At 52.3% G+C, this 12289-nt stretch overlaps 1 protein-coding gene across 6 annotated transcripts in view; it reads left to right on the plus strand.

The window, feature by feature from the left end:
* The window catches only part of PPFIBP2 (PPFIA binding protein 2), a 159223-nt gene that overhangs the window by 21886 nt on the left and 125048 nt on the right, over nucleotides 1-12289 (plus strand). For all 6 annotated transcript variants that reach the window (XM_032639341.1, XM_032639342.1, XM_032639339.1 and 3 more), the window contains one exon: nucleotides 10673-10770. In XM_032639341.1, the coding sequence (XP_032495232.1) occupies nucleotides 10707-10770 (64 nt within the window). In that variant the 5' untranslated portion in view covers nucleotides 10673-10706. The remainder of the gene's footprint in view (nucleotides 1-10672; nucleotides 10771-12289) is intronic.

Genomic DNA, 12289 nt, shown 5'->3' on the forward strand with positions numbered 1-12289 from the left:
TTCCTATGGGCTCGGCAGAGCTGGGCTCCAGCGCAAGCGTTCTTAGGGAGCTTTTGGAACTCGCCCAACAGGGAGTGGCTGGGAGTGCCCAGTGCACGCAGCTCACTAATCTGGTCCAGCGGGAAGAAGACACTAAGCAAGAAATATTGCATTTGTCCCCTGTCGCCAGCCGGCACCGCCAGCCTGCTCCTAGGCTTAGGGCCCTTCAGGGATTCTGACTTATCTTGGCACCCACTGGGCTCAGCTTAACTGGCTCACTAATCAGAGCAGCTTGATCTGGGATGTTTAGGTGGGAATGAGAAGCCTTAGGTGTGAAAAACATTTCTGAAGCCAAGAGCTTTAAATGAATGCGTGTTATTAGGAGCTGCTGATACCACAATTCGACGGGGACAAGTTAAGTGTGCTTGTTCACCTTAAGTAGCATCCTTTTATTCTCTCCTGTGCAGTTTTTCTTAGGCTATTTAAGCTTCTAGTCACTGACAAAAGAAATTGTCTCCACCTCTTCACTTTTATTAGACTCAGTTATTCACGAAAGGCGGTCACCAGCTCTGACAGCTGCTTTCTCAGCAACCTGGCCCCTCTGCTCAGCTCTGACTCCCCTTCGTCGTGACAGGGTGTCTCTGTGTCTGGCTCCCCTGTCCTGATGGGAAGTTAATGCCCGTGGCCTTGTCCTTCGGTCCTGATACAGTGTTGGCGTCTATAGGCCCTGCCGTGGTCCTGAGGCCAGGTGTGCTGCTTTTCTGCACTGTCAGGCCCGTCCCCGTGGGATCAAAGACCTCAGGGCTGGACAGGACGTCAGTCGGGCCTCGGGGTCCGTGCAGACTTGCAGACTTGCCTGCCACCCCTAGGAGCCTCTCAGCTTCCAGTTAAGACCAGTGGCCTTTATTTCTTCCATTTTCTCCCTTCTGGAATGGGAATGTCTATCCTGTCCCTGTCCTGATGTACTTTGGAAGCAGATAACTTGTTTCACTGGTCCACAGACGGAGAGGAATTTTGCCCCTGGTCAGCCTCCAGCTGTCTCCCCCATCCAACAAATGTGAGTGGACGACTTGCTCTGTGCCAGGTCCTGGGCGCAGCTCTGGGCTCGGAGGCATGGCCCTGCCCACGAGGAGCTACCACTCAGATAAAGGATCCCACACTTGTAGTGGCCGGTGCTCTAGAGAGCTCTGTGAGGGAGTCTGTCATGAGCGTGGAGAAAGGGACCGAGTCCGGGCAGTCACTTCTATCTGGGGGAAGGAGAGGATCCCTGGAATCATGACGTTGGAATTGGGCCTTGAAAGAGGAGAGGGAATGGAGCAGGTGGGATGGGGGTCGTGGCCTAAAACATTGCATCCTAAGGGAGCCTTAGAGTAAAAGTAGTGTGGTAAAAATAGCTTGGCTGTTGTGTCTAATGGTTGGTGCTCAGGGCGGGGCCAGGTATGGAATCGTGACTGCCGTGGTTGTGAACTTGCACCCAGTTATGTGCAAAGGACTTCCACACGCATTATCTCATGGAATGTCCACAACCGCACAACATGTATATTTTCACCCGCATTTTATAACTAGGGAAATGAAGCTCAGTGATGTTAAGGAACTTGTCCAGGGTATAGCCTGTGATGGGAAGAACATGGATCCAAACGGAAGCCTGGCTACAGAGCTTACGCTCTTGACTGTCTCTCAGGTCCTTAACTTCCTCTCTGGTGGTTTCCGGGGTGAAAACTTGTACAGGCAGTGGGGTGCTATGGCTAGGTTTGTGAAATAGACCCACGCTCCTGGCAGCAGTGTAGAGGGTGGGAGTGAGGAGGTGGGGGCGAGGCTGCAGGCAGGAGAAGCAGCCAGGAAGCCGTTGCAGCCGTTCTGATGGGAGATGATGTGGCCTGAAGCTGGGCGGGTGAAGATGAGGGCACAGATCTGAGCGGGGGTGAGGAAAGAGACTTTACTGGCCATGGTGACCAGCTGGATGTGGGTGAGAGAAGGGAAGGCCAGGGATGACCCCCGGGTTTCTGGCTTGGCGACTGTCGTGGCATCACTGAGGTGAGATGGGGAGCAGTTTGGGGAAGGCCATCTATTGGGATCCACTGAAAGTGAGGGCATGGAGAGGGGTGTCAGGTTGTAGGAAGGGGGATGGGCCACCTGCCGCTCCTCCTCCTCCAAGCCCCCACTATCTCCCAGGCTTTAGTTTCCCACTGTTTTTGCTTTGTTTTGTTTTTGCGGTACGCGGGCCTCTCACTGTTGCGGCCTCTCCCGTCGCGGAGCACAGGCTCCGGACGCGCAGGCTCAGCGGCCATGGCTCACGGGCCCAGCCGCTCCGCGGCATGCGGGATCTTCCCGGACCGCGGCACGAACCCGCGTCCCCTGTCTCGGCAGGCGGACTCTCAACCACTGCGCCACCAGGGAAGCCCCCACCGTTTTATTTTATCAGTAATTAAAAGTTTCTTTGGGGCTTTCAGCAGGGGGGATGCTCTCGGGGGCCCAGACCCGTGGAGGGCTCACAGAGAAGATGGCTGTGTACAGCTGCTCTCACCCTTGTCCTGCAAGGTCAAAGAGATGGGGAGATCACGTTTAGGTGGGCAGGGTCAAGCACGGTGTTGGGCCGGATCCTGCAGGCCTACAAGGCCTGTGCTTGCCCAGCTTCAAGACCAAAGAAATAGCCCAGAGTCAACAGCAGAGACATCGGTGGTTTAATGGATGGGGGAGCTCACGTGTCTGAAGCAAGGTCCTGGAGCGACACCCCACCATGTGCAGCAGACGGCGGGCAGGACATGGTGGCAGTCTTCGATCCTTGGGGAAGGGGAGATTGCCAGTTATGGGGGAAACTGACATCAGATGGGCTTATTAGTCACCAGGGGAACCAGTAGAGGGGCACGCCCCTCACCACCCCTTTGGCAAGCTGTCATTAGCGGGGGCCTGAGGCAAGTATGTAGGAAGGTCAGTCACGTGCACAAGTTATGGGTAAAGCAGGCACTGGTTGGGCAGGGGATGTACAGAGAACAAGAGAACAGCCATCTTGAGTGGCCTAATCATACACATGGGTTTTCTGGAAGAATTGGCTCGAAGAGAAAGTGGGAAGTTAGTAGGGAAAGCCTCTGGCATGGGCGTAAAAGCAGGAAAGCCACTGGTTCAGGCAGCTAACACCTAGAATCTGTCCCCTGATGCTAAGACATTTGGTTGGGATGGGGCAGAGGTTTGCCAAGGGATATGATGAGAGTTAGAGTTGCAGCTGAGAAGACTGAGTGGGCGTGGTAAGAAGCATAATTCTGCCCCGGCTGGTGGTGAGCCCCCAAGACTCATGACCAGGCAGAAGAGTGCCTGGCTGGGAGCTGCGTTTGCATTCCGTCAGTGGCTCAACTTCGGTCAGTCTCAGAATCACCTGGCGCTCTTCTCCTTCGATGAGCCTGGGCCTCGTGCTCCACTGGCTCTCCAGGTGATTCTGACGAACTCCCAGACTCGAGGGGCACTGAGTAGGTGAGCCCCTCGTGCAGGTGAGCGAAGAGGCTGCCTGAGGCGGGGCAACCAGTCAGGCCCTTGCAGTCGAGGGGGAGGTAAGGGAGGGGCAGGTGGGGCTGTGAAGCAGGTGAGATCACCTCCAGCAAGCCTTTGGGGAGAAGATGGCCTCTGGTCCGACTCGGTAGCACTCGGCGCCCCTGATTTTGTCCTCTACCCTGAACGCTTCATTTGGTTTCTAGGGCACCCCTGTCTCGGTTCTCCTCTTCAGCCTCTTTGTTGGTTCTCCTCCCTGACTGCACGTTGGAGTGTTTCAAAGAGTCCTGGGGCCTCTTTTCTTTTTTTTTGGTCTTACACTACTTAACTTACTTCACGCAGTTGTTTTAAACACCACCTTTATGCAAACGGCTCCCAGATTATCTCCAGCCCAGATTTCTCTCTGAATATCAGACTTGAATTTCCAAACGCCTACTCAGCCTATCTCTCTAGATATCCCGGGCATCTTAAACTGAATATTTCCAAAACCAACCTCCTGATTTTACCCATCCCTCCCGTCCCCACCCCCCCCACCCCCCGACTGTTGCTCCTGCAGTTCTCCCCGCTCTCCCAGGGGCTCAGGGCAAAAGCCTTGTAATCATGTTTCACCCATCTCTCTCATGCCCACGCCCAATCTATCAGTAGAACTTACTGGCTTCGCCCTCATAGAACATCTACCATAATCATTGTGGTCCAAGCTGCTTTTATCTCTTGCCTGGTTTTCTTGTGTTCACTGCTGCACCGCCCCACCCTCCCCACCCGCACGCAGTTCAAGCAGCAGCCAAAATGATCCTTTTAAAGGGTAAGTTAGACCCTCCTGTGCTCAAAACCCTCCACTGGGTTCCTGTCTCCGAAGAAATTTGGAAGGGAGGAAGAACAGTGCCCATCCTCAGGCACGTTGCTTAATCTGTTTACTCCTCTGTAAAGGGGGAGAATAATTCCTAAGTGGCACGAGGGATTAAGTGAGATAATGTTGGATAAACTCTTAGCAGATAGCTAACAGACACCTGCCCAATAATACAGTAGCTGCGAGGAGAAAGGAGCGCACGTTAATCAAATCTCGACTCTGTGCCAGGCACACCACACATTTTATCTCTTTTAATCTTTTTGATTGTTTTTATTTTTATCACTACTATATATCTGCACAGTTTAAAGGCTCAAATAATTGTATATGATTTGTTAAAGTAGTCGTCTCCCCATCTACCCACCCCCATTGCTCTTCCTCAGGTGCAGCCACTTCAAACTCTTAGTATTTTTATCCATATGACTGGGAAAGTGGCTTGTTCTGCTACTTTATTACTTTTTTTCAGTTGTCGTTATCTAGTGACTTCTGAGTTCCCACCCTAGGAGATAAGGAATCAGCTCTCTCTCCAACCTTGTTCCCACCACTCACGAGGACTTTTCCATCTCCCCATCCTGCCAGTGCAATTTCTGTTAAATCCACACGTTTGTGATGTTTTATTGTAAGGACGAAGATTATTTTTACTTTTTGGTTTCCTCGGAGTTCTTTTGTCATTTGCTTGGTTTGCTATTTTCTTATCATGGAATTAAACAAATTCTTCACCAACTGTATAAGATCTCTTAAGATGTTCAGAGGCATCAGGTGTTCTGTTAATTTCCTATTACTAAAGAAATCTCTCCCAGAGCCTTTGGAAGCCCTGCAACATGGACCAACTGCCCTTTTCTGCTTGCTGCATAGCTGTCGCCCCAGCATCACCCTTATGTCTCTTATCACATTCTCCATGTTCCTGTGGGTTTATGTCTTTCAAAATAAATTCCTCTTGTTTCAGTGGGTAGCTAAAGTAGACGTTTGACTTCAATCTCCTATATTTATCTGAGCTCTACCTCTTGTTTACTTTTGCCCATAATGAGATTGGTTTTATACTGATTTTACAGATGAGACAGTTGAGGCTCAGAGAGATTAAGTAATCTCTTTAAAGACCCACAGCCATTATGCATTATGCAGCAGAGCCAGGTTTTAACTCAAGACAGTCTGGCTATAAACCCTATGTTCTTACTTGTCCTTTAAAAAGAAGGTCAATATTGGTCGATATGGGATGTGATTGAGAATGTAGGCACTGCCATCAATTTTCTTTGTATGTCTTCCCCATCTTTATTATTGTTTTTGTAATGCTGAAAATGGCTTCTTGCTCTACTATCCCAAAGAGATGTTTCCTATATCCTTTTTTTTTTTTTTCTATATCCTTTTAAGAGGCCATCTCCTCAGCTTAGGGATAAAAACAGGTATTCCTTTAAATAACCATTTGAAGAACGAGCCCCTGTGGTTTATGGGTGACCAGTAAATTGTGGGGAAGAGTCTTCGGTTTGTTGTGATGTGGTGATACTTCTTTACCACCTGTTGACCATTTGGGGCCAGGAGAGGTCTAAGATGAGTCTGAGTTTGGTGGTGGTGGGTTCTTGGCTGAGGGCTCCTTCCCCAGGTCTTGCTTTCTACGCAGGAATGCGGGCGCCCATCTGGCTGCAGCTGTGAGGAGTTGAGGTGCAGCCCCGGCAGGAGACCCTGGAGGGTACCAGGGACTCTAGATCTGTTCCTGATTCCTTCCTCCATCCAGGACAGTCCGAGCCTGCCCAAAACACTTGCATCCCTAACCACTTTTAGTGAGAGAAAAGTGGTTTATAAAATGGAATGGAAGCTTGCATTTCAGCGTGGGTGGGACAAGTTAAGATTTAGTTGCCCAAGACTTACTTAGTCAGCCATTCCTGCCTCCTTCTGATTCTCTGTTGCTGAGCATGGGGGTAGTTAATACCGTATCTAAGTTACTGCCTTAGAGTCCACCAGGTGATGGGTGACTAATTGTGGCTCACTTTCTAAACTTCACCTAACCGTGCCTCCTATTCAGATTCAAAGTGCCAAACCAGCCTCTGTATGACGCAGATCATGTGACTCTGACACCTCTCACAGACACTGTCCTTCTAAAACGTGGCTGTTCCTTCCTCGCTGGCTAGTCTCACAGCTGCAGGGTTGTTTCCTCCCTGGCTGGTAGCAAAGAGGAGGGTCAAGCCCTGTATTAGGGGGGCCCAGCATCAGGTACCTTCACAGGTGGGCAGATGACAGCCTCTAGAGAGGCCTGTGGGGGAGGGGAAGGATGCATGAAGAATGGACCACACCTTTTCTTTCCTTAAACAACCTACCTTAATCTTTGCGGCTCGGGGTGAGCCAGTTTCTTGGTTTGAGAAGGCTACCTGCTCGTCAGGGTCAAATGCAGGGCTGTGTTAATAGTCTAAGTGTCCACAGAGAGTGAAAACCGCTTTCGGCCAATACGACGACTGTCACTGGACTGAGCGTGTTAAGAGCGCCGCGTCCTCCTCTACCTGCTCCTCTCCTTCCTGTGCTGGTGGGGCGCCCCCCCTTCAAGTCCCCAGGGCACACTCTCAGCTCCTCTGCTGTCCAGCCTGGGTGGCTGCCGCCGCTCCCCTCTCATGGGTGAAGAACTTGGTTTCACCTCCATTCCCCACCACCTGCTTAGAGGCTGCCCTGCCTTTCACGCGCCCCTTTGGAGTTTGCACTGGATCCTGCTCTCTTTCCCAGCACTTGGGTTACTGCCTCTTCCAGATGTGCCTCCCCCCCCCCCCCCCGCAGCCTCGTCACCTTACTCCTCTGCGGGGGGCCTCCTCGCACGCAGCTTCTGGTGCTTTGCGCACTTAAGCCTCACATCCCCGGTGAACCTAGGCTCCCGAGGGAGGTGCTGTGTCTCTGTGGGGATGAACAGATACACTGAGTGCAGCCGGATCGCACGTTTGCCTCTGGGACCCCCAGTTCCTTGAAAGCAGGGATTGATTGTCCCGGGGTGCGTTACTGATGGGGAGCTCTAACCTTGTGAGGGAAGGAAATGGCTGTAGCTGCCAGAATGGGAATGGTTGGTGAATGGAATCGTGGCTTCCCTATTCCAGAGTGTCCGTGTTCACAGATGGGCCTGGAGGCCTAGCTCCTATGGCATATTTGGCCTTTCAGCGGTCCCCCTTGTACCCCACACCACTGACCCCTCATAGCTGCTCTGCATCAGAGGCTGGCAGAGCCCGTTCTCCCTGCATCCTGCCATCACCTCAGACCCAGAGCTGAGTTCCTCAGCCGCCCAAAGCAGGTTCTGCCTCCCGAGCGCTCAGTCTTACTGGCCCAGGTCCTGGGCCATAAGGGTGATACACCTGTGACTCATGTTTCACTTCTCACCAGCTCCTACGGATCCACCCGACTTGCTATCTGCCAAGTACAAACTCATCCTCGGGCAGAGGGCCCGTGGGTCATCTTTTATGGCCCTTCTGTTGCAGGGGGCCTAGCTGGGCCCTCTGGGCTCACCACCTTCTGACTGCCCTCTTAGCTTTCACCCAGGTACTAAGGCCCCCAGTGGAGCCAGTCTGCTGAAATATGAGATCTTTCTTTTTAAAAATCTCTATCAAGTTTGCATCTGAGGCCACTCGAGTTGCCAAGCACGGGCGTCCAGATCCCTGAAGCCGTGGGTGTAATTCCCAAGCTGCTCTCGTTAATCGCCCTTATCACGCTGAAGTGAATTCCGTGGAGGGTTTTGACTCATGGTGAGCAGCCGGATACTCCTGTATAATTTCGTCAACCGTTCTGACATTTGCCAACTACATCCTGTCTTTACATGTTTTCCTGCCTTTCATGCACTGCCCCCTCTGCCTGGAATCGCCCTTGTCTACTGAGAAAGTTCCTACCCATCCTTTAAGGCCCAGGGAAATTGCGTACCCGCCTCTATCAGCATACCTCACACTGTGTCATCATTATTTGTTCATACTTCTGTCGTCTCCACTAGACTGCATGGTCCATGGGAGCAGGGATTAGGCCTGATTTATCAATATTCCCTCCAGTGTCCAGCACAACAGGGTTCAGGCCGTGTTGGCCACATGGATCCATCTTTTATTCACAAGTATTTACTCATAAACTCCCTTGTGCCGGTCACTCTGCTACGCACCGGGCACGTTGGGGTGAGCAAGGCCAGTTAGCAAGGAAATGTAGATGGACGAGATTCTTTGGAACCGCTGTGCTGTCAAGGGGCTGCTTTAGATGCAGGCATGCAAGGAAGGCGTCTCTGAGAAGAGACTTCAGAGCTGAGGCCCGAAGGCTGAGGCCTGATGAGCCATCCAGAGAGCTGGGGACGTGAGCTCAGGACAGAGGGACAGCAGGTACACACTTGCAGAGGAGGAAAGGGGGCTTGGAGTCCTGGGGGAGCAGACAGGGACGGAGGCTGCCGAAGCATGGGGATCGAGGGGGAGGGCCGTGTGGGGTTGGCCTGGCCGGATCCTGCCGAGCTGCTTCCGTTAGGTCACAGTATGGACTTTGGATTTTTTTTTTTGCTGGGAGCGGTTGGGAAGTCCTCAGAGGGTAGGACATGTTTCAGACTTTTAATACCCCATATGGCCAAGCAGATGTGCATGTGCTGAATGTTGCCCCCCTTCTGCTACCTCCCCTTGTCCTGCTGCCTCTTCTCCACCCACACTCCCCTCCCCGGCTTGCTTCTATTCGGACCCTGAGATCTGCGCCCACACTTGCTCTGTAGCGGTCTGGGCTGCTCCTATTTGCAGCCCTGCCTGGTTCCTGCCACAGCTCTGAGGTGCCAGTGAGGTTCCACCCCACCCCCCCACCCGAAGCTCCTTTTCTCACTCCCCTGAGCTGATAGCGTGGCGGTTCTTGCACTGCTGCGGCTCAGCGCCCATTTCTGACCATTTCTGGGCCTTTGCACCTGTGAGTCACGCCCTCCCCTTCCACACGCATAGCTTATCTTTCTTTGCGTGCTTATCTCCTCCAAAGGACCAGCCTCTTGGGCTTCTTTGGGTTCTCCCTCCCGGAACCTACCCCATTTTAGTTTAAAGTCCCTCATCCGGTGAGCTATCCTGGCACAAATACATCCTGAGATTATCTCCTCACTTTAAAAAGCAAAAAAAAAAGGCTGAAGTTTATTGAGCCCTTACTGCACGCAAGACATGCATTTTCAATGAAATATTAATTACTCATTTAACCATGACCTCAACCCTGTGAGTTAGGTGCTGTTATCATCCCTATTTTACAGATGAGGATACTGAGGTTTGGAGATCCCACAGTAGATGGCAGAGCTGGCTTTGAACCCAGGGTATTTAACTGTTCCTACCTGGTGCCGTCCAGTGTGGTTCTTTGTGGTCCTGACATTCTTATCCACAGCATCTCCAAAGCCACTTTCCGGTAGTTGCTCAATTTCCTCTCTTCACTCCAAAGGTCTAACTTCATGGGTAAGATGAGCAGCAGAACCCCTTGTTCCCTGACCTGTGCCACCCTTGGGTCCAGGAGCTCTGCCTCTTTCCTCCGTCGCACTTAGGCCTCCAGTTCACAGACGTGAGCTAAGCCTCTTCTTAGGATTACAAGTGCTGTTGTGTCAGTCTCTCCCTGCCACCCAGGAAGGGGGCGGGAAGCAAGAAAAGTGAGAAGAGGCTATAAGAAGACAGTTGAGCTGAAAGACCTTTCTAAGAGGCAGAGCCGTCTGGAGATGGAACCAATTACCACCTCTGCCATTAGAAGGGAGACTCAGCGTTAGGGGAGCGGCTACAGTGTATTTTTGGAGAAATTCTCCAGCCCTGGGAAGATGGGATTATGTACCTTGAATGGTGCTGGGTGGAGCAGAACTAGAATGGTAAGAGACAGTGCTCCTGGGTCCAGGGACGGTACTCTTCCCCACAGCAGCGCGCCTGCAGCCTTCCTAGATGGGGCCCATTAGCCCACTTGAGAAGTGAAAGCTGCAGTTGAGGCCTCTCAGCCTGGGTCACACCTGCCCAAGGAGAGCATTGCAGGTGTGAGACAAATGCAGATAGAAGACCGCCAACGCCTGCTGCGACCCACGGCTGCGGGGCACATCCCGGCTTTCTTTTCCCCAGCCTTAGGGGAGCCTTGAGCCTCCCCCAGGGGTGGCTGGAGCTTCTGGAGCCGTGACTGTAATGATGGTAGGAGTGGCAATCGCTGTCTCGCTGCTGCAGGTCACTCCGGAGAGCCCTAGTGGCTTTTCATGACACAAGCACATGCTGAAGATTCATGGATTAAGAACACTTGTGCCTGGAGGGCGAAGCCATGGAGATGGCAGAAACCACACGTGGGCTACCGAGATTCCTATGAGAGAGCGGTTGTGGTGGTGGAATTGAGAGGGCTTGGCGGTCTTGGGTACGTAATGTGGAACCCTGTAATTTTTCCTTTGTTCTGTATTTGAATTTTCAGTGAGAAGGAGGAGACTAAGCAGGGAAAAGGACTCATGGCTTCTGATGCAAGTCACGTGCTGGAAGCTGCCCTGGAGCAGATGGACGGGATCATTGCAGGTATGGTCAGGGGTCCTGGCAACCCACAGCTCATCCTCCGCGCTGAGAAACCGTTTCCTCTCATTGGACTTCTCTTTTGGGTGCAGAGAGAAGGCCCCTGTTGGACTTCTTTTCTTCTACTGTGTGTGCCATCTCTTTTTCAGCAGCGCAGACTTGGACTCTTTGATATCTGGTGTGAGTCTAGGGCCCTGTGGAGAGCACACATGCGCCATCTTTTAGCATCTGTATAACTGTATCGCAGTTTGGATCCTGGCTGCAACAGGTGCCGTGAGATTGATTTTATCGTCAAGTTTTCAGAGCACATCACGGCTCGCAGTGCAATCTCGCAGACTTTGCCCCGAGCACTGGTGTCAGCTCCCTTTCCCGGCTGGTCTCCAGTTTGTTTGAGAGTCAGGAAGCAGTTTCGTATCGATTCACCTAATCACCTGAAGAATGTTCTATATGTTTTTTATCCGTCGTAACTGTTTGGCTTCATGTTTGCCTTAGCCAGTTAGGATTATTGTCTAGAAGAGATCCAGCAAAACTGGTTAATTGGAAAGGACTGCCAGTGGGCTGTTTGGGCTGATTAACTCCTCGATGGGGGCAACGGAAGCCCATACTGGTTAGAATAAGCCTGTCATTTGTTGGAAATCTTTCCCTGCAGGCCCCAGGCCTTCCTTCTGTCCTTACCTGATACAGGTCGGTGGCCTTATTTGTTGACTGGGTGTGTTTCTTTGGGACTTTGCTCCTCATTGTATGGAGCTAGGGCTGCGGGAAGAAGGTTTGGGCTGAGTGTGGCTAGAGCCCAGGGCATGCACAGAGCACCGGGCATTGCCCCCTTGCCTTTCCTTCCGTCTGCAGATACACCTGACACACTGAGGGCTCTGGGTGTTTGCACCTGGGATAGAGGACGTGTTCTAGCTGTCATCTGTCAGGCTCTTAATTTCTCAGTGGACAGAAGGGTCCTTGGAAGGCCGTAACTAACATCCCACTTTTCAGAGGCTCCAGAGGTTGGGATGTCCTGCTCTAAATCAGGGTCCCTGAAGCCCTACTGAGAGGAAATGGCCAAGAGCATGGGTTTCCTAGCAGTCCTTTCAGAGAGTCGCATCTGGAAGCTTCCGGGGCCCCCTGTGCATTGAGATCAGAGCCACAGGGTCAGACTCTCAGACCATCTCAGGCTGTCAGCACTGCTGAGCCCCCAGCCAAGGGGCAAGGAAGAGACTCTGCGAGCCCCTGGAATGAGCAGAGCTCTTGGATGGCTAGGACGGATAAATGGGACACCGCCTAAAGAAGGTAGCCTTGTGTGAGGTCAGTTCCTCCTCCTGCCTCCTAATTTCCCCACACAGGCATTCCTGAAATGACAAAGTCTCTGGCAAAATCCCCTCTGTCTGTGGGAGAGGACTACACGTCTGGACCCTCGGGGCCTTGCCTCGGTTGGGGCTCTGCAGTGGGTGTGGAGGGCGGGCCCTGGTGTGGGTCGTGTGGAACCCGGAGCACCCATCCTTCTTCCCTTCCAGTACTACATGCTCCCTCCTTCTCC

The sequence above is a fragment of the Phocoena sinus genome, chromosome 8, assembly GCF_008692025.1.
Source record: "Phocoena sinus isolate mPhoSin1 chromosome 8, mPhoSin1.pri, whole genome shotgun sequence".
NCBI classification, from domain to species: Eukaryota; Metazoa; Chordata; class Mammalia; order Artiodactyla; family Phocoenidae; genus Phocoena; species Phocoena sinus.